Source organism: Equus caballus, chromosome 15 (assembly GCF_041296265.1).
Source record: "Equus caballus isolate H_3958 breed thoroughbred chromosome 15, TB-T2T, whole genome shotgun sequence".
NCBI classification, from domain to species: Eukaryota; Metazoa; Chordata; class Mammalia; order Perissodactyla; family Equidae; genus Equus; species Equus caballus.
The window spans coordinates 84,243,442-84,266,296 of NC_091698.1; the positions used below are offsets into that span (position 1 = coordinate 84,243,442).

The 22,855-nt window shown below is 41.1% G+C and overlaps 1 protein-coding gene across 6 annotated transcripts in view; it reads left to right on the plus strand.

The window, feature by feature from the left end:
• Window positions 1-22,855, plus strand: part of RBKS (ribokinase) — a 90,253-nt gene that overhangs the window by 53,198 nt on the left and 14,200 nt on the right. The window contains exon 8 of one of the 6 annotated variants that reach the window (XM_023619324.2): window positions 7,976-8,346. The exons of the other annotated variants lie outside the window; for them this stretch is intronic. Within the exon in view, the coding sequence (XP_023475092.1) occupies window positions 7,976-7,981 (6 nt within the window). The 3' untranslated portion in view covers window positions 7,982-8,346. Of the gene's footprint in view, window positions 1-7,975; window positions 8,347-22,855 lie in introns of those variants that run through there. 6 annotated transcript variants of the gene reach the window in all.

Here is a 22,855-nt window from a genome sequence, read left to right on the forward strand (position 1 = left end):
GAATCATTTTTGGCCGTGAAAATCATCATTTAGTAACTAAGATACTGAGTTTTTGGATCATGTAATAAAGGCCCTAGCAGTTGATATAGTAGAAGAGAAGAAGAACCAGGCAGGAAAATTGTATCTTAATCCACCTCTAACACACTGTGGAACTTTATACAAGTCACTTAACCTCAGTGAGCCTCAGTTTCCTCATCCTTAAAATCGGAATAGCAGTAAAATTATACCTATATTACCTATTCATTCATTCAGTAAATAATATATTTTAAGGAGGAGGGGGAGAGGAGGAGGAGTAGGAAAAGAATGGCAACAGATGTTAGCTCAGGTGCCAATCTTTAAAAAAAAAGAAAGAAACTTGCTCAAGATCATAATGCTAGTAAGTAACAGAGCTAGGAGTTCAAAACTAGGCCTGTGGACTCCACAGACACTTCTTGTGCAAAGTGCTGCTAAGGACAAGTGGATTAAGTGGACAAGTCACGGCCACAGGGCAGGGATGAAAAGGAAGCAAGTTAGAAAAAAGGCTCAGAGTTCCTCTAAAGCAGAGAAAACAAAAATTATTTGTTTAAGGCCTAGAATTCAGTAGAGCTAACTATAAAAGTGAGTAAACATCAGGGACACAAAACTATAGTTGAGGAAGAATTAAAATTTTAGGGTTTTTATTTATAAGAAGTTGATATATAATTATTTATAAAATTACGTTCTGGTTTTTAGGTTTAGAAAAGACTTTAGAATATAGGTCACTTATCAAAAAAAGAAGCCTAAGGGGATTTGATGAAGTTTTGGAAACGAATATGCTTTAAAAAATAGATAAGTGCTGGGAATGGTTTTATAACATGAAATTATATCCTGATTGCCTTTCAAATTGTGCTTTATCAGGCATTTGATAAATTGTACTTGTGTTGTTATTCTCTTCATATTGAGACATTTCTGAAACCACTCGTTTTTTTCTATTTGTCAAGGACAGTAACCTGAATTTGAGAAGTTCCTTATTAGTTCTGAAATTGTTCCTGCATTAGACTAAAACTATTCCAGGTCCTGAACTAAAGCAGAAGAGTTTGTTCTTCTCTCGCTAAAAATGAAATGAAGGGTCCTTGTGAAGATGTTGGACTATGGGGCTACCCAGAAGTGGCTCAGCCTCTGCCTTCAGTATCTGTGTCAGTCACGACTCCTTTTGCTCATAAGCATCAGAAGCACAACTCAAACAGGCTTACCCAGAAAAGGGGATTTATTTGGTGTACATAGGTAGGGCAGAATGCAGAGGCTAAACTGTGTCCTCGGGACTCACTCGCTCGTTCTTTCCCTGTCAGCCCTGCTTGCCTTGTAGTGGACTTTGAGCTGAGGCAGGGTCCCTGGCAGCTTCCTGCCCACACTCTGTCCCACGTCGTGTCCCCATCTCTGGTGTCAAATTAAAATCAAAGAACTCTTATCGTAAGATGGGAAGTGGATGCTGGTCAGACAAAAACAACCCATGCCCACCACAGAACATTCGTGTGGAAATGAACAGCTTGGGCATGGGACTAAATGATGAAGAAACTTGCCTTGGAAATGTTCGAATTCAAATCAGTAGTAATAATCCTCAGAGTAATTTCATGTTGAAGGATCAGATTTCATAAATCATAATGGATTATAACCGTGAGCCTCTTAAATACAGCAGTGTTCACGAAGAAGGTTTTCACATGTTATTGATACTGGTTTCTGCCCTTTCATTTGGTTTCTTAGCACTCGTAGTTAATTTTTACATTTCAGAAAAGGTAGAACACAGTGAACGTTCAGAGGAGGAACAGATCACTTAGTGCTTGGAGGCAGAAGATAGAGAATGGGATCAGGAAGTTCATGGCACTGGATCAGGATTGGCAAGTTTTTTCTGTAAAGGGCCAGATAGTAAAGTTTTAGGCTTCATGGGCCATATGCATACATGCTCTGTCACAACTACTCAGCTCTGCCATGTGGCATGAAAGCATCCATAAACAACTGTGTGTGCTACTGAAATTAAGCTGGTATTAATCTAAACTAGATTGTTTTAAATTTAGGTGTTGATTGGAATCACCAGTGCAGTTACTCAGACAAGAACTCAAAAAAAAAAAAAACTAAAAGGAACAAGGGAATTAAAATGGTACACTAGAAAATATCTACTTAACACAAAAGAAGAAGGCAGTAATGGAGGAGTAGAGGAATAAAGAAGCTACTAGAAGATATGCTGTTGTAAACTGAGGGATAAAACTAAGACAGAGGAAGATATGGGATCCAGGAAACAGGCAGTGCAACATGGAGAGAAGTCAGGGGGATGAGGGAAAGTTCTAGGACAACAGCTCTGCAGCCAGCCCATAACCAGTCAGTCCAGATGAGAGTAGGAGAATGGAGGGCTCTGGAAGGAATGTCTCCCAGACACAAAAAAAAAAGGAAAAGGAGGGAAATAGTGGAATGTCCAGTGTGTTTGACTACCCCCAGAGATTTTTAGTTTTCTTGCAGAATTTGAGGCTGAAGTAGTAATTAATATGTAGAAAACTGAGGAAATGAAAAAAAATGAAGCAAATATTTTTCTCTAGGTCATCTGGAATCTAAGGGGAAAAAGTATGATTACGTAAATGTATCTTTGTATGTCACATGGCTATGACTGCATAGTCATAACAATGTAAGTGCCAATTATTGATTTAACCAAAAATGGAGATTATAATCATATTGTGAAGATGGAAGGATAAAGTGAGTATATATTTGTGCGCACATGACAGAAGAGAACTAAATGCTCATCTTCCATAGTTGGAAGTCAAGAGATAATATCTAAAACTGATTTTTAAAAAGTAGCAGTATATTGGGGCTGGCCCCGTGGCCGAGTGGTTAAGTTCGCACGCTCCGCTGCAGGCGGCCCAGTGTTTCGTTGGTTCGAATCCTGGGCGCAGACATGGCACTGCTCATCAAACGACACTGAGGCAGCGTCCCACATGCCACAACTAGAAGGACCCACAAAGAATAATATACAACTATGTACTGGGGAGCTTTGGGGAGAAAAGGGAAAAAAATAAAATCTTTAAAAAATAAAGTAGCAGTATAAGCATATTATCAGAAATAGAAGATAAATACCAGAAGAAACTGCTAAAAGAATTTAAAGTATTTGCCTCATGGAAATGGTTGTGGAGAGAAGTGGGGCATTTACACTTTAAGCTTTGTCTTTTTAAACTATGGATATGGATGGCTTTGATTTTTTTTTAAATGACAAAACTCAATGAGATACTATTTCACACTCACTAGGATCGCTGTAATCAAAAACAGCTAACAAGTGTTGGCTAGGATATGGAGAAATTGGAACTCTCAAACAATGCTGGTAGGAATGTAAAACGGTGTAGCCACTTTGCAAAGCAGTCTCAAAGTGCTTCAAAAAGTTAAATTTAGAGTTACCATATAACCCAGTAATTCTACTTGTAGGTGTATACCCAAGAGAAATGAAAGCATATGTCCGCACAAAAACTTATACACAAATGTTCATAGCAGCATTATTCATAATAGCCCCAAATTGGAGACAACCCAAATTTTCATTAACAGATGAATAGATAAACAAATTGTGGTATATACATATGATAGAATATTATTCGGCCATAAAAAGGAATACTGATAGATGATACTAAGTGAAAGAAGCCAGACATAAAAGGTCATATACTTTATCTTCCATGTACATGAAATATCCAGAATAGGTAAATCCATGAAAACAGGGAGTAGATTGACAGTTGCCAGCGGCTGGGGAAAAGGGAGAACAGGGAGTGACTGCTCATGGGTACAGGGTTCCTCTTTGGGGTGATGAAAATGTCCTGGAACTAGATAGTGGTGATGGTTGCACAACCTTGTGGATATACTAAAAACCACTGAATTGTCCCCTTTACAGAGTGAATTTTAGGGAATTTGAATTATATCTCAATTTAGAAAACAAAGGTCAAACAACAATAACAAAAAGATCCATCTAGGCACTTCACTAAGGTTTGGATACTCTTGTGATAAAGAATCTTCCACTTAATTGCTCTACTGAATCTACTGAATGGGCTCTCAGTGTCCTCCCAGTGGAGCAGAGGTGACACAGGAAACAAGAGTAGTTATCTTCTGGGTGTGGAATCTCCCTCAGCTTTTTTTATGCTATCTTTGTCCCTTATCCAGCACTCTCTCTATGAAAATTCTTTCCTGTTCTGCACACAACTGTTCAGCCTCTTCATAAGTCTAGTGAAGAGGAGATCATTCACATGGTGAGGTGAGGAACTCCCGGGGAGGCATTTTCTTCTGTACAAATAGGCTCCTTCACTTTTCTGTCAGGAGGGTATGACTTACTCTCAGTTGATTTGTAACCTTCTCGCTTTTGTCTTCCTTCTAATCTCTTACGATGTACACCTTTAAAAAAAATCATGTTGTGCAACCTAAATATACACAATTTTTATTTGGCAGTCATACCTCAATAAAGCTGGGGGGAAAATAAATAAATCAGGGATGGCATGGATGGTGGAAACATCTTTAGTTAGTTGGCACATTGTCCACTTGAGACAGATAGCCTGCCCTGGAGGGAGCCATTTCCTATTCTACGTCAATGCTTCTGCAGACTGCTATATTCCGTTTTGCCTCAGTGTTAATAGTTGGATATATCACTTCTATTTTTACATCCATTTTTCCCGTTGTACTAGAGTGAGATGGTGGCAGTAGCTGCAGATGTCCCTCAGCTCAGTTTGGAAGACATGACAGATGTGTCTCTTTTCCCATCTCTATATGTTATCTGAATCTCAGCCTCAAAATGACACAGTGCTGATGTTCTCACTCCAGTCCTTCCAACCTGAGGGTTAGGGCCTTGCCTTCTTGTGTTCACGATTGCGCTGAGTAATCACTCCATAATTTATATACCTTTAAGCATGGTAATATTTTAGGATTATTGTGCTAGTTTGATATAATATATTGTAACATTAATTTTTCTTGGCCTATAAGCTCTGTGAAATTCTTAATATATAAATTGCTTTTCTACATGTAAATAGTTTCTATGATTTAACAATCTACATTGACACTTTAATTTCAGGAATTCAGCCCATAGGCTAAACCTGTCTTCTCAAGAATCACTCACTTTATAATAAGTCATCATAATTTGGAGTATATAAATAAGCTGAGAGTAATCCAAAGCCAGGGGCATGGGGGATCCCCTTACCTATTCTTTATGCCCGTTTCTTTCTATCCATTATCTTTGAGCCCTGTGGTATTCACAGTTGCTGGTGAGGCACTTGGCAGCATCAGCCCAGCTGCATAGATGCCCCTAAGGGATAACTCAGGCCTTGAGAATCAGCTCTAAACTGGAGATTGCACCAGCAGGAAGTGGAGATAGTTTCTGTTAAAGTTTGCATGAAAGTACTCATGAGGGTAGGGCGATTGCTGGGGCTGGGGGTTATCCACAGCTTTCTAAGGTAACCTCTCCATGGTGTGTTCCCCTCATCCTGGAGTCTGGCCTTCAGCAATCCAGGCTGCTCTTAAGGATAGGTTCCCATTAGTCCAATTCTGAGGTACCATCCAGAATGACAGTTCAGTCTTTGAAAACCCACCATCTGAAGGGCCATTATTCCCATCCTGGTGTGACCTTCCCCCGCAACCTAACACCCTTCCCACTCCCTGGCCAGTGGAAAACCAAACTAATATTGCCAGATGTAATTAGAACCAATGAATTTAGGTGCTCTTAAGAGGTGTTTCTCAACTCAGACAAAACTAAGGTGCTATTTCCTGCTTATCCATAGTCTTGCTGAGAAGACCGAATGCTCACCAGTTCTTACATGGGCACTGCCATGTTAGTCTTTGTGACCCTCCTTAGACTGTGCTACCCCAGCAAACCACTCTTTCTTCCTGCCACCTCCATCTTTCTGATAAACACATACGTTCTTTGCATTTGTTAATTATTAGTAGGGTTTCTGAAGGGTCTTTGTAGTTCCCAAGCCATTTTGTCCTTGAATAGAGCCTTTGAACATTTTTGTCCAGAGACTTCTGTTACAGCCAAGATGTTTGAGTGCCCCTCACTGTTAACTGCCAATACCTGAAAAAGGGTTGGGAGAGTAAGATACTGTACATAAAATGTGACAGAATCTTGGGTGCTGAAGAGCTAAATGTAAAATAATAATGCTAACTTTAACTGCCATATCAATTTATTATCCAGGAAGTGACTGGTTTCCTTCAAATTTGACCTTAGGAAAATTAAGAGAATTAATTAAGAGAATTAGGAGAATTAAGACTCTATTGAGACTGTCACTACTCAAAGAACCTTGGGAAAACCTCTTTTAGAATTGCCTTGAGAGGCTTCATCACCTTTACCCCACTAATCACTCCATTGGTTTTTTTTCTTTCTACTCATAAAATGAATACATGCTTATCAAGCAGAGAAAAATAGAAAGGTATAAAGAAGAAAATCAGATACCCATGATCCTACCACTTAGATGTAACCACTGTTATCCTTTTAGTGTAAATCCTTCCAGATGTTTTTTCATGCACATTCATTCACTTTTGAATATCTATTAACAGAGAATTTGAATATTTGCAACAGCAGAGATTCATATGTATAATTATGGGAAGCCTCTACAACTCAAAAAGAATCAAACATTTCTCTAGAATAATGTAAATAGGCAATTCACTGAAGAAGAAATAAAAAAAGTAAAGAAATGAGACATTGTTCAACCTCACAAGAAATCAAGAATATGCAAATCAAAATAACAGTGAGGTCCCCTTTATTGCCTATAAGGTCAGCAAAAAATAAAGATTGATAATGTCAAAGTCCAAATAAATTGGAGAAAACATCCTCTCATACAATCCTAGTGGGAATGTAAATTCACACAATATTTTCAGAGGGTAATCTGACAACCAATTTTTTTAAATATGCTTTCCCTTTGACCCAGTAAATCTCCTTCTAAGAGTCTGTCCTACAGAAATGCTCCTACGTACAAATATTTGTATGAGAATGTTTATTTCTGCTTTGTTTGTAATAACCAAAAATTGATCAATCTACGTAATCATCAGTAAGGAAAAGTCAAATTATAATAGTATGGTGCCATTTATTTAAAAATAACTGTAGCTGTCTGTAAGTAAAAGTATATTTTAAAATCTGGAAAAAAACTCCACCAAACTGTTTTGATCATTACTCATGGGAAGGGGAGGGAGTTGGGAGGAGGTGTTATGAAAGAGGACTTCTATGTTATACTCTTTATTCTTCTGAATTGTTTGAGTTATTCCATAAGCCTATATTTTTCATGAATTACTTTGAAATTTGGAGTAAATATGACTTTGGGACATAGCAAAAAACTATTTAGAGCCACATCTAGCAAGTAAGATAGGTGATATCATTTCTCAAAGGGCGTGCTGGGCATCGTTCTCACAAAGGAGCAAGTAATTGGCCACAGTTCACTCCTGGTCTCATAAAGAACCTCTCAAGCATCCCAAGATCTCCATATAAGTAGGCTGAGCAGCCCTTTGGCTTAAGATGACTTCTGAATGGATAGACTCCTGATGCCAAAGAAATAGATCTACATTACTTTCAGGTCCAGGGCACTTGAGCTTCCTGGATATTTCTGGATATTTTACTACACATTTTTGCCAGTTTTTTTCTTAAACTTTCCAAAGAAGCAATTTCCCTCAAAATATGTGACTTTATACAGTTTCCTTTGGAAGTATCAGAATAAATGTCAAAGCTGCACTGTTTCTGTTTGTTACTCAAATGCACGGCAGATCTTCAAAGAAACTTTACCCACGTTCAAGTTTTCTTTCTGAATGAATCTGCTTATATATCTCAGTTAACTCTTCAACCCTCATTCTCACAATTAATAATATAATGAATGATCCAGACTTTGGATTTGCCACATTTCTTGGTCTTTGGTTAATGGATCACCTGGAGGAGTTGTAAAAGGGGCCAGGCTATAGGTGCTGTCTCATATTTAGCTACTTAATAGTTCACAAACTTCATTGTTCATCTACCTACTATTTGAAACAGGCCTGAATGGAATGGCTGATGAGGGATGGAGAAACATGTAACACAGTCCTTTGGACACATCCTTCATATGTTGAAGCCCTAACCCCTAAAGTGACTGTAATTGGAGATACGGCCTATAACGAGGTAATTAAGATTAAATGAAGTCGTAAGGGTGGAGCCCTGAAACCGTAGGATTAGTGTCCTTATAAGAAGAGGCACCAAAAAGCTTGCTCCGTCTCCATGTGCACTCAAAGAAGAGGTCTTGTGAGCATGCAGCAAGATGGTGGCCTGCCAGGAGAAGAGGGCTCCGAAGGAAACCTATGTTGTCAGCACCTTGATCTTGGACTTCTAGCCTCCAGAACTGAGAGGAATAAATTTCTGTTAGTTAAGCCACTCAGTCTGTGGTATTTTGTCATGGTGGCCCGAGCAGACTAACACAAACAAGAAAGCAAATGAAGGTGCTTCAGAAGTGAGCTAAAGCCAATGCTGAAAAATCAGCTGTTCTGTGGGGAGAAAATAATCTGGAGTGAACAGGATCAGCTTAAATGAGCTTTCTGGTGAAATATCTCGAGAGTTTTGCATATCCTTCAACTGTAATCATCAGTCCCATTGGCTAAGGACAGATGATGTCCTGAGTTCTAATCCTGTTTAGTTATTAACTAGCAGACAGCTTTGGGCAAATGACTCATCATATTTAGGGCTCAGGTTGTTCATCCAATCATGAAGTGTCTGGAGTGGGGGATCTCTGAGGCATCTTCGACCTCTGAAATTCTTTGATTCTTACAGATTCTTGGGAACATGAGGATTCTTTGGCTAATAATGAAAAGCAGGCACTACTCTGTGCTAGGCATTGTGCTGGACTCTTTATTGCATTATCTCATATGATCAGAACAACCCTGCAAAACAGGGTTAATGCCCATTTTAGAGAGGAGGGAACTATGCTCCCAAAGGTAAACAACCTGCCCAGAGCCATACAGCTGGTAAATTGGCGGAGCCAGGAATTAATTCTAGATCTGTCTGTCTGCCTGACTCTAACATCCATGTACTCCTACCCCACCACTCTGCCTCTTGATTTGGTGGCAGTCTGCCTAGCCTTTAATCTCTCCTATTTGGCATTCCAGCACTGACTTTCCTTGTCACTTGTCATGATACAGTCTTCTGTAATTGCTCCATTTCTCTAGATCTTCAGAAGCTGCCAGATCTTGCAAATGCACTGCCTGCTTTGTGCAGTACAGTGCAGCCTCACTTAAATGCAATAACACATATATAGCCCTACGAACAGTGCCTGGCACCTGTAAGCACTCAGAACAGACTTAGCGCTCATTAGTAGGTCCTTTTGTGTCTGATTGTTCACTTTACCTGGATCATTTGGGGGTACTAGGTAGCACATACCAGGAGCTTGCATCATTCAGTATTATGCAGAGTGGGTTTGACCTTGGCTTTGTACATCACTGGAGAGAAGCCTAGGTCCCACTGCTATTCAACTCCAGCATCTTCCTATACTGGGCAAGGAGCTGGACTGCACGGATAGCGGTGTGACAGGATCATGCCAGTCCAGATATCAAACGTTTGGGTACAGATCACTGCTATTCATTCTTGTCATTGAATGAGCAAACCTAGAAGAGAGGTGCACCACTCTTAGAGACCATAATCAAATCATCTTTTCATTAACCTTCTTTAAATAGAGGCCTGAACTGCTAACTAAAGGAGCTAGGGAAAATGTAATTCCTCTTTTTTAACATTCCCAAACTAGCTCTCTAGTTTAAGGAAAGGAAAAACACTCCTCGTTCCCTGCCTAGCAAACTCCTACCCATCCTCAAGCCCAGAGAGTTCTTTTGGAGCACCCCAATGCTTAATACAATGCTTGGCATATGATAACAGGACCTCCTGAAATAGCAAAAGCGTTCTAGTTCCTTCTGGGAAAGTAGTGTAAGAGTCACTTAGCTTCACTGAGCCCCAGTGTTCTCAGGGGCCTGGAGGATCTACAGAATCCCTTACATTCCTTAAATTCTACATTGAGCATGCCAAAGGAGAGAGTAAATTTCAGATTAAATGTTCTTTTTTAATGATTTGAAAACAAAATAATTACCCATGTTAAAACATGTCCTTAGATTGTTTTATCTGCAGTTATAGAAAGGCCAGGCCAAAAAAATTAAGTTATAGAGGGTAAATGGCATCTCTGAAAGAAAACCCAAATGAAGCTCTGAAATAGCCATCTTAACCTTAGGAATGATATCAATAAATGGTTATGATATCTGCAAACTCTGCTGACTCTGGCTGCCAGAAAAGATGAAGATGACAAAAAGTTCACTGACTATATTGAAAGGACAGAGGACAGGTAATTGCTAAAGAGACTGATTGACAAGGCACAAGACATCTGTCATGCCCAGGGGGCCATATTAGCTCTATTACATTACTTCCACATCAGCAGGTCACCTCATTCACTAGCTAATCAGGCAGAATTAAATATTTTAAATTATCTTTCTTAATCCTGCATGTGATCAGTTGAAAACCCTGGCTCTAAAAATCTAATTGTAACTGCTTACCAGAAATGTCATCTTCACTTTGAGGAATTGAACCAGGGCCAAATGTGAGGCTGTTTTTTCCATTTTCCTAAAGTACTGTCTCACAGCCAGAACTGGACATGCATGTACATGTGCCCAGTGCCAGACATCTTAGGGGCTCCCAAGGGGACCTGGGATCCCTGGCCTTGCTTCAGAACTCAAATATGGCCAGAGACTAAAAAAAGAGCAATAGAAGTGGAGAAGAGGGGCCTGGAGGTGGAGGTAGGATGTACAGGAAGAAACGACTGTTAAAACCTTACCAAAGTCAGGAGAGCAAAATCTAAATCTAGATCTAGAGTGTTCTGTGGGCCTGAATGGTACGTAATTGGAGGGAAAGGACATAGTTCCCTCCCAGTAAGAAGGGATGGTGTGATGTTATGGGAGCTTGTTCACCCATCTACGATTAGGACTTCTCAGCTTCCTACACCTAAGCCCCACTTCTCCCTGCTCCTTGAGTGTCCTGGATATCAGTGTGATAACAAGGCAGTGAGCCAGTAGCCTGCTCCTTGCCCATTTTCCTAAGCTGCTGCGGTAGCGTTCTTGAGGGCAGACCTGCCAGGACTATAGTGTAGGTCTTCTAAGTGGTTTCCGTTGTGTGGTAATTCTTCTTGAGTAGACCTGAAATTATGAGGAGGTGAAAAAACCATTTGGAGCCAAACTGTAGAGCCCAGTGAGTTGAAACTGTGCCCATTGCCCTCAGTGCCCATTGCTTCTGACAGAGGTGGACAAAGAAATGAAAAAACAGGTGTGTGGTTCATAGCTTGCTGAACATCTGTCTGTCCTTTGTATGAAAGTATGTGTATGTTGTAGGTTAGTTGTGTGTATACTTTGTATGTTCTCAAGGTTGATGACGTGTGCTCTGTGTGAATGACCTGTTAGTGGCATGAATTCCATGTGTTTATGTGTGCATGTGTGTGTGAGTAAAATGTACTACAGTAAGACAGAGTCTAAAGGGGCAACTACTCACTCTCACTTTCCTCCTCCTACTTCCATTCCTTTAAAAGCCATGGGAGTGCTCTACACTATAGCACAACCCCTGAAAAAGCTACGTGATTTGGGGATAGAGAGAGTCCAGAGGTTAGGTGAATTACGTCTCCCCTGAAAGATTCTTTAAAAACTGAAAGTTTTATATCCTTTGCCTTCCTTCGTCAAAACAAACCAAAATCGGGAAAAGAATGTTCATAGTTATATAGTCTTCTCTGTAACTTTTAGTTTTAGCATATGGGAATCTAATTGTGTAGATTAAGTTGTAAGTGAATCTAATTTGCACCAAATAACTTACAACCCTTAGTAGTCCCAAGGCCAATCAGATTTCCTACCTTCTTTCCCTCTTTCCTTCTATCCTCCCTTCCTTCCTTCCTTCTCTCCTTTCTTCTTTCTCCCTTTCCTCCCTCCCTCTCCTTCTTTCTTTATAAATTATGAAATATTTCAGTTATACTGAAAAGTATAGAAAATAATATGAACACCCATGGACCTACCACCCAGCTTTGTTAATTCTTAACAGTTTGCTATTTTTGCTTCAGGTAGGTTTAAAGAAATAAAACATTATAAACGCAATGTGACCTCTTTGCTTAAGATGCTTAGTGCTATGAAGATTCAGCCTATATCACAACATGGCTCTTTGAAACACACTTGAACAGAAGGATAGTATTATTTTGTAAGAATTTCTCTTGATCTTTTCCATTCTGCAGTTTTACTACAATGAGTCCAGATCAGAATTTATTTTTATTTATACTGCTCACAATTCTTTGTTCTTCCTGAATCTCAGCATTTATGTTTTTCATCACTTCTGAAAAATTCTCAACCTTTCTGTCTTTTATTTTGCTTCTCCCCTGTTTTCTCAATTCTCTCCTTCTGGAACCCCTATAAGGTATATCTTTTCTATTCTTCATGTGTTTGAAAACTGCTGGAAAGAGAAGCTTAAATAGGGTTTCTTCACAGTCAGGATCCTCAGGCTGCCTGTCACCTTATTCTTGGAGCATCCTGGGAATTCCAGGGTTGATGAAACAAAAGTGACCTCTAGAAGTGAAAACAGTCCTTTAAGAAATGGAAAAGACCCCCGTGGGAAATTATGGCAAAATGGGGTGAGGAGCACCCCACTGTGTACTCATTTATTCAGCACACTTTATTTGAATTTTCTGCATGCCACGCAGCAGGTGTGCGCTGGTGTAATAGGGTGTCACTGGTGTAATAAGACAGTCCCTGGGCACAAAGAGCTTAAGTCTAGAAGAGTATGTAGCCCACACAGTCAGAATAAGTGCCGTGATAGGGATGCACCTGAGGTGCTGGGGAATGCAGTTGACGGGCCCACCTGGCCTGAGGAGCCCAGGGAGCTTGCTTTGAGAGGGCAAGGGAAGGAGGTGAGCTGAAGGATAAGTCAGCTTGGTGAAGGGTAACCCAGGCAGAGGCAGCAGCTCATGAAACGACCCTGGGCCAAGAGAACATGTCATGTTTGTGCCTTTTTAAGTAGCTCTGTTTGGAAAGAGCTTAGAGTACAAGAAAGAGTGAAAAAGGATGAGGTGCAACCATAAGAGGGATAGGTTGTGAACAGCTTCATTTGCCACAAGTGGGAATTCACACTTTCTCTTTAGGGCAATGGGGAGCCATTGAAGAGTTTAAGCAGGGGATGGATTCGCTCCGATTTTTGCTTTATAAAAAGATTAACATGGCACTGTGTGAAGAATACATTGGTAATTATAACACTAGAAGTTGGGCGAACCATCCAAAGACTGTTGCGTGGATCTAGTGAGAGATTATGGCAGCCTGGGCTGGGGAGGTGGCAACAGGGATATTGAGAAGTGGGTTTAAGAACTCTTAAGAATTCAAAGGACATAATGGTAGTTCATTTTCTTTAAAAAAAAAAAAAAGGGGGGGGTGGAGAGGACTAAGTCAGATGCTTATTTCATGGTCAAAACAAATATAGCATTCTGCCAGTCTCTATGGTTCTCAACATTTTTTTGAGCCCTGACTCACCAAGGGCTAAGACCTACTCTCATTAGAAACAGTTCATATCATGAGTGATTCTCTTCAGATGGCACAGGAAGATGCCTGTGTAATTTACAAAAAAAAAAATGAAATGCTCAGGTGACTCCTATGTGCCCTTCCATTGGGTGTGCCTGGCTGCCTGCCACCCCCATTTTTGAGAATGACTGATCTATGCAACAGAGAGCATTTGGAGCAGAAATTTATCTTTCATTTAAAGTAAATCACATTTGAAGGAAACTCTTTTGCAACATAATGCTGGTTCAGATATCTCGCCCCACCACCTGTGCCTTACACACTAGCTTACACCTGATAGAAACACGGCCTTCAGGTAACTACACACTCTCCTCCTGACGAAGTGACAAATCAGCCAGTATGTGATGAATCTGGATTGTGTAGACAAAAATACCAGGTATTCCAGCCAAGACATACACAGTGTAGTGTGAATCACCCACACCAGCTTTCAGCACACTTAGATTCACAGAACAATTGCTCAGTTCCTTCCTTTGCTTTCAGAGTGTAGACCTGGCCCAAGACCCAAGAGTAAAGCAGGAACTATAAGGAAGCAGAAACATTATAAATAACCCAGAGAACCCTCTTATAACAGCAACTGCCTGCTGATTTTGTGGCCTAACAGCTCAAGCAAAAAAAGGATATAAATACAATATTGTGCAATGACTAATTACTCAAAATTTTGTGCATCAGCAGAAGTGGAACCTGTGGTTGGTGCTAATATTATCAGATGCCTGTGCTATTTAATAATCTGGTAGCTCTATATTATTTAGCATGCAATTTTCACAGAGAACAATGATTTTATTTCAAGTACCTCTCACTGAAATAAAAAAGCAGCTGTTAGAAGATGAACATTTGGCAGAAAATGTTTCAGCAGAGTCTTTTGTGAGATACTAAGTCATATTGGATTAACTGTTTTCTGTCTAGAATAGTGGAACCACAAAGAAATAAGATCACTGACCAGAGAAGGCAAGGCCAATCTTTAGAACCCAGTGAATCACTAAAAGATATTTTAGTTTTAAGTGCCGTTTATTCACCAGTATATAAAGTTATTTATATACAAAGCTTCCATTAATATTGCCTGAAGAATGGGCCTTTTCTATACCAGTTTTAGCTCGCAGTCAGGATTCCTCTTCTCTTTCATTAATACTGGAATTCTTTAAATTATAGAATAAATTAATCAACCCAGACATTTTGGCCAGAATGGGGTTTTTAACCAGTTTTCAGTCTCCACAGGCCATTCTCTGTGGCTAGCCAGACAGAGGAGCAGGGAGGGCTGTGACCAAGCACGGCGCCTGCTGAGCACCTGCTGGCCCTGCCCCTGAACCTGAAGAGGGCCCTGGCAGCCTGCTGGGCTCCTGGCCTCATGGCGCACCCACTCCCAGATGACCGCGCAGGGCTGAATCCCAGACTGACAGTAGACCCTCACTTGTTCTTCAAGCTGGCCAACCACTGGTCAAACGAGGGCTATACTGGAGAGGAAGTGACATCATGACATGGCTGCTGAGCACAGCCAGTTTCAGCCAAAGAACATTATGGTTGAGCTGCTTTCGTGTGGCCATATTGATTCAGGAACATTTTTCATATTAAATTTTTATAATTATCAATAAAACAATTTCTCCTCTTTTCTAAACTATCATGCAAGGTACAAAGTAAACAGCTTCACCCTATCCCCATTTCCCACTCCTGGGGTGGAGTGAGTGATGGGTAAAGATAAAAAGTGGAGGAAGAGTTTTCAGAGATGGCTGAGGATTGCTTATAGTGTAAAGTCTAGGCTTGGGCTGAGGGTGGCATGAGCTTGCAGAACAGGGGTGGGGTCAGGGGTGTCTGTTTTGTATGTTATTTGGTGATGTGAGACAGTATGCCTGCATTTTTTACATAGTTTTTTTTTTTTTTTATGCAAGTGATAGATCAAAACAGCTTCATAAAAATGCCCCATTTCAATACTGGTGTGACTGGCCAACCCAAAGCCCATCAACTGGAAGCTGAGAGTGGCCCCTAGGCCCTGAGTCAGGCCCCACATGGAGCCAGCAATGGCCTCTGTCAATATGATCCATTGGCTGACTTAGACCAGGAGCCATTTGTCACCAATAATGGAGCCAGATCAGCCCGTGGTGCTGACCTCGGAGGTAGCCAGAACCACAGCCATGTCCAGTCACGTGGGAAGGTTAGGATGGGTGAAACACGTGGCATCAGGCAGGTGATATCTTGCCTTTGACTCAATTTTAGATCAAATTGAAGTGATACAGTTATTATGATCTGTTACAAATAGTTACTAAATACTTGTAGGGTACCTATAAATGAAGAATCTGTCAGTTCTGGGATGCAGGTTTGGTAGAGTTTTTCTTATTCTCTAGTAGTTGACTTTTAATTAATATGCTGAAAATTGAAAGACCAGAGTGATTCTCTAATACCGCTGACATTCTTTTTGGGGAATGAAATGCTGCCTTGAACGATACATCAGCCCCACCTTACTTTGATTTTGCTCTCAACCCCTCATTGATCCTTCTCTGTTTTCATCCATCTAATTGAAAGAAGGCTCTAGCCCCATAAACCTCATTCCAGGTGGAAATGCATAATTCAAGAGAAATACTGATGTCAAAGAAGAGAAGGCACACCAATTTGTGTCAGCAGTTGCTGTAAATTAGAGAGGAGTACAAGGAGAGTTTAATGTAATGTAGAATTGAAAATAAAATTAGAACCAATATTTAGGCAGTCCTCCGCCCCTTTTTTCCCTGCTGTGACATGAAGGATTGACTCCCAGTGTTAAGTACCTAATGTAGTTCATTTTCTTTTCTGCTGGAATTTTTTCCCCCATAAAATGTAGCATGCTTATCTTTGGCATCCAAAATTAGATCTTTTCACCTTTTCCATTCTAATCTCAACAGAAAAGTCAGGGTAGGAAGAGTCAAAGTTTTTCTCTCATATTCCATATCCATTATGTTGGCAGCGTAGAAAGGACCCCTGCTATACCAGTCTGACTAGTTCAGCTGCTGTAAATAGCTATTAACTCTTCCTTAACAGTGATTCTCTCTAATATGAATGTCACCTCCATGGTTTCTTTTCTTTTTCTAAAGCTGGAAAATAAAAGGTTGATAATGAACATCTCACACATGTACTACTATGCAAGGTGTCCCTAAACACTCAGGAGAAGAATTCTTCAGCACACATCCAAAAGACTGTTCTCCCCTTTAAGCTAGTTACATTTAGTCCAATCAAACTGCCATTGCTCAGAACCTTTTTGGTACTCTTTATTCGAATTTCCTTTAGAGCTGGTATTGTTCTTTATAGTTGCACATTGTTTTTGGCCAGTGGTGGAATTCTCTAGCTTGATCCTCCACCTTAATCACTAGACTTGGTTTTAAATGATTCACTCTTTCCAGAAATAAATTCCTTAGGATAGTGGTTCTCAAAGTGCAGCCTTAGACCAGCAACATCAGTATCACCTGGGAACACATTAGAAACACAAATCCCGGGCCTCACCCCAGATTTAATGGATCAGAAACTTTGGGGGTGGAGCCCAGCAATATGTGTTTGAACAAGCCCTCCACACAATTCTGAGGCATACTCTAGTTTGAGAACCACCTACTTAGAAGACAAAATATTGCCTTCAGTGAGGATATTCAAAGATATCCTACAGATTTTGAAGGTATTCCAAAGAAGTTTCAAAATCTTTTTAAGCCAAGTTGAGTACGTGTATAGCCTCTCCAGAGGAGTGTTTTAATGGAGACTGACCTTCAACTGAGGTGTCCCAGTTCTGCCACCTAGCCATTTGATTTTGAGCAAGTTCTTATACTTGGTTTCTCATCTGAAAAATGAAAGACCCACCCTAACTCCCTCACACACTGTGATGAGATTCAACTTGAATCGCATCTGCAAACATGCTCCGTAAACCAGAAAGTACTACGTGAAAGTGAAAGTTATGTCATTCTGCAGACAGGATTCTGGTAGTCTGAGCATTTTGTCAGGGCAAAGAGTTGGGGAAAGGCCAATACTATATTTATAATGTCCTTGGCGAGATCCACCTTTTTGTCTTTATAATGACTGATTTATCACCTTGGTGGATGTGTCTCAGATTCTGCCATTTCAGCCCAGCAAATTGTCTGGTGTTAAGAGAGGAAAAACTTGTAGCCTGATTAGTGGCTACAAGGGGCTAGAAAAATATATCCATTTTCAGACATGCTGTTTTCTATGGAAAGCTTTGTGATGATCGGTAAGGACTGACTGTATCTGTGGGCACTGAAGCTCTCATGACCAGAACTTCTCACACGCTAGCGGTTAAAGGGTCTGTACTGAAACCACCCATTTCCCCACCGTGCAAGGGAGTCATGACCTTCAAGGAAGAAGCTAAGTGTCCATTGCCACATATTAATCATTGCAGAGAAGACCAAAAGGAAAATCCCTCAAGCAAATCAAATCTATAGAAACCGAGATTTAAAAACCAGACCAGTTAATGTGTCTGTGCTTGAGAAGAATGTGGGCGGATTTTACCTTAGAGGTTAGCTTTTACAAACAACTCCACAGACGAATTCTTAAACAGCAAGTTCCTGGTGCATTTATAATTTAACTTAAAAACTTTACAGACTGTTTAGTGAACATATCTGGGCAGGAAGGAAGCTAAATCTGTTGCCTTAGTACTTATTGGGAATGCAGTTTGAGTAACAGAACAGTTCCCACTAGGCCAACATCAACTTCACTTTTCACACAAAGTGCCAGCTCAGATCAAGAGATTAGGTATGAATCTAATTGGTTAAATGTGATTAAACTTTTGGTTAATTATAGAATAAGCTATTGGTTAATGATTGAATTAGAATATGAAATTATTTTGCTCAAAAATGTGTGCCTATTTAACAACTCTATAGAGACAGAAAGTAGATTAGTGCTTGCTAGGCCTGGGGTAGTGGGGAAGAATGAAGAGTGACTGTTAATGGGTACAAGGTTTCTTTTAGGGGGGACAAAAATTTCTAAAATTAGACTGTGGTGACGGTTGCTCAATCCTGTCAATATACGAAAGAACATTGAATTGTATACTTTAAATGGGCAGATTATATAGTACGTGAATTATATCTCAATAAAGCTGTTTAAAAAAGAAAATCAAATAGCTAATAAATTGTAAAGCCAGGGGAAACACTGTGCCTATTTAAAAGACAGAAATAAAAATCACTCAAAACTGCTGCATGCAATTTCAAACATGATTAATATGAAATAGTGATCATTTGAACTATATTAAGGCACAAAATATTTGCTCTTTCTTTTAATCACAGAGTATTTTAAAAGCAGTCTATCTCAGCGTAATAATTAAAATTTAAATGTAATAAATTAAGGTAGTTAATAGTAGAAAGCAAAGTCATGGACATTTATGACATAATGATTTGTCCATGTTCCTTACAGATTAATTTAGAATAAAAATCAGCAGCACTTACACAATAATGATAAGAAAACTAGATTCTCAATGTCCATCTCGATGTTCCTAAACTGATCTGTTTAGGGAAGGCTGGAAGGTCGAGGGTGGAAAGGATGTGACCTCATCCTTATGATGTAAATATGCACTGATAAGAGAAGATAAAAATATTCAGATTTGAGCTGTGAAACAGGGCTCTTGTGTAAGCAGCATCGTACCTCATGGTGTGTTTATCAGACAGACCGCTCAGTCTCGTCTGCCTAGGGGAGAACCTTTGCACTTTCCTGCCTTGGGAAGAAGACAGGTCAGGCCACACTAGTTTAATCTCCTTGTTAAACTCCTCCCTCCAGGGCTTGGGGCTTGCCCAGGCTCACTGGTGGCCATGGAGACTGTAGATTGAGGTAAACAGGAGAAGAACTGGCTGGGAGATGTAGGAATTTCTGGCTCAGTGGAAAGAAAGCAGGGAGCTACCAACACCTGCCTAGTGTGCCTGCAATTGAGAGATTGCCGGTGAGGGCTTCTTAATGTGCTGGAAGACCCTGGCTGGGCCACTGGCAGTTCTTTGGGGTGAGAGGCCCTACTTCAGTGTTTCTCAAACATTTTTTCATTAATCACCACCCACCTACCCCAAAGAGACTTTTAAGATTTTCTTTTTCCTAATTGCTGTCTTTCCCTATGAAATTTTAGTATCACTATATATATTTGTTTACATACTGTGGCCCTTTAGAGAGCCACACATCATTGTAATATCTAAGTTTTATTTACTACAACCCCCTCCCTTCCATGCAAGAATGAATTTTCACCCCATGGAGGAGATACTGCCCCAGCTGAGAATGCATGCCCTGGATGGAGTGAAGGGTCTAGGAAGGGCCTTTCTCTTTCTGCTCACCTGAGTGGGTGGTGAAGTCAATCACACGGAGGAGGCGAATCAGGTGGCCCAGTGTCCATCACTAACCAGGATAGGCCCCAACTTCAGGTTCCAGCACAGCTAGAGGAATGTCCTCTAAAATCACATTGTCCCTGCACCATCTGTTTAGCCTGCCTGCTGTCCTCTGGGCTCTGCCAGCACCTCCTCTCCCTGGGCAGCAACCCTCTGCCCAGTGGCTGGCTGCTGTGATGGAAAATGGGGTCCTCCATCAAAGCAACAGTGCAGGTGGAGGTGCGCAGCCTTCCTTGCCAGCAGGTCACCCTCTTCCCATTCTGTCTTCCAGCCCATCCCAGCTCTTGGCCTACCCCAGAAGCCTCACTCATTGTTCCCTCTCTGTTCATTCACCCCAAATGAAAGCATGAAATTTACCAGGTTTCTCCAGTCTTGCACTGACTAGAGGGACCTTTATACTCTTCACTTTACATTTCTTTAATCTCCTACTCCTGACCTCTTTAAAGGTCTCATTAAGTATCTCCCCTGCCTCCACAGAGGAATAGATTTCAGAGACCTCAGCACATACAGATGGCCACTGCTAGAACTCTCTGAAGCCTGGCCTCCTTTGTAACCAAGAACTACAGCACACTGGCTTCTGCCTCTTCCTGCCTGCAAGAGCATTCCTGGATGCCCTCATCCTTCTACTCTGAGCCGGGAACATAAAGCCAGTCACAGCATAAACCCCTTGCCCTAGGATCTATAGGATCATGACCCTCTTTATTCCTTAGAACCCTTGTCTAGCTCCTTCTGACCTGGGTCATGGGCTGTCATTTCCAAAAAACATTATCAAATTAAGGGACCTCTGAGGGGCCAGCCCTGTGGCCGAGTGGTTAAGTTCGCGCGCTCCGCTTTGGAGGCCCAGGGTTTTACCAGTTCGGATCCTGGGTGCAGACATGGCACCGCTCATCAGGCCATGTTGAGGTGGCGTCCCACATGCCACAACTAGAAGGACCCACAACTAAAAAAAAAAAAAAAAATATATATATATATATATATATACACACACACACACACACACAGACAACTATATACTGGGGGGATTTGGAGAGAAAAAGCAGGGAAAAAAAAGATTGGCAACAGTTGTTAGCTCAGGTGCCAATCTTTAAAAAAAAAAAAAAAAAAAAGATGGAAACAAAAGCATTACAAAAAAAAAAAGGGACCTCTGAGATGACACCATCAAGTCTATCCCACCCTTGTTGAATACCATTCTGCTCCAGGCACTGTGCTAGGCCTTTTCACATACATTATCTGATTCAGTATTTACAGTAGCCTTATGAGGTCGCTTCCCAATTTACAGATAAATAGTCAGAGAAACATTGAGTGACTTGCCAGAGTGGTGAAATCAGGACTTAAACCCAGGTCTGTCTGACTCCAAACCATTTACTACATTGTTCCAGTTGAGAAAACATGTTCCCAGTTGAGAGAAACATTTTGCCCAGTATGTACAGAGGGGCTTCACTGTAGGTGTAAAGCTAATGAATTTACCATCTTAAAAGATGACACAGCTAACAAAAAGGGGAGAAGGCAGGTTTTAAAGCCAGGTTTGTTTGTTTCCTCTGTGCTGCTCCCCCAAGGTTCATGACACCATGTCTCCTGCCAGTCCATGATTAGCTCTTTAAGGACAAAGAATGACTTTCACTTTCCCAGGCCCAACCAGATGTTCATGCCTCAACATCCTGCAAACAGGAACAAGGCAGAAGCCCCATTCTTAGAACTTAGAAGCAAGAGCAAAGCAGGACTTGCAACCAAGCTAGCCTAAGGGTGAGCCACCTCAGCAATTGGTGCAGCCCTCCTGCATGGAGGTGGAAGGTAGCAGTGGCCCGGGGGTGTACATTGTTCTCTCCCTTCCTGAACCCCTTGCAGTATTCTTTATTAGTGAGAAGAAATAGTGCATTGACTTGGGATTTAGTCATGTTATATCCCATTTGCCTTTTCCCTGGCCTCTAAAACCACAAGCCTGGCTGAGGAATTCAGGTCCACAGCGTAGGCTTTGAATAGTTTTGTGTAGGGAGAGGTTTTGAAAAGAAAGGAAAGTGGTATCTACTTGTCAGATGGAATGTGTTAAGACATCAAGGAGGAATGCAAGAGCTTTAACTGTTAGGGTCCCTCGGCAGTTTGGTTGATGAATCACCCAGCGTGGGTACAGATTCCTAACAAATGAAGCCTCATGCTGACATCATTCTTGCAAGATCGTCTGGGATCTGTTGTAGCCGCCTGACAAGTTCTTACCTTGGGGATTTTCATCACATGGGTTTTTTTCCCAACCCCTCATGCCTTCCAACTCACCCACTTTTTTATCAACTAGACTTTAGCAAACTAGAGCTTTCATAAGTCTGTCTCACTGTCATCCCTCCTACAGGGCATTCTTGGGACAGTGTGTGCTCCTTACCTGATCACTCAGCACCCATCCTCCTTAGAGTCTTTGATTCAGTCAGCTTGTATTTTGACAGTAAGCCAGGCATTGCACTAGTCTGAGGTGTGGAAGTGATGAAGACCAAGGAGGAAGGCAGGAGTATCTGGGAGGGCACCTAACCCAGACTCATAGAATCAGGGAAAACACAGTGCTTTGAATATAGTGCCCCAGATTTTCACTGAGGAGGTACCACAAGCTGAAAAGATAAGAAGAAGCCCATGTTTAGGCAGAGTTATGAGCTCAATTCCGGCATGTTGAGTTAGAGTTGCCTGCAAGAGACATGAGGCTGGTCGAGCATACTCACAAGTAGTTAGATATATGAATCCAAAGACAGAGGAGAATCTGGGCTAAAGATATTGACTTAAGACTCATGGTATTCATAGCAGTTGACACTATAACTGCATAGTAGTTGAGACACCCAGGAAATTATAGGGAATAAGAAGGGCAGTGAGCCAAGGGCAGAACCCAAGGGAATACCAACATCAGCAGTGCAGGCAGAGGAAGAAGGACCCATGATAGTGACAAAGAAGGAGGGTCAGAGAGACACAGGGACCCAGGAGAGTCCCTTCCTGCTCTGGGCTTCTTCCTGATCAACTTTGCAATGCTT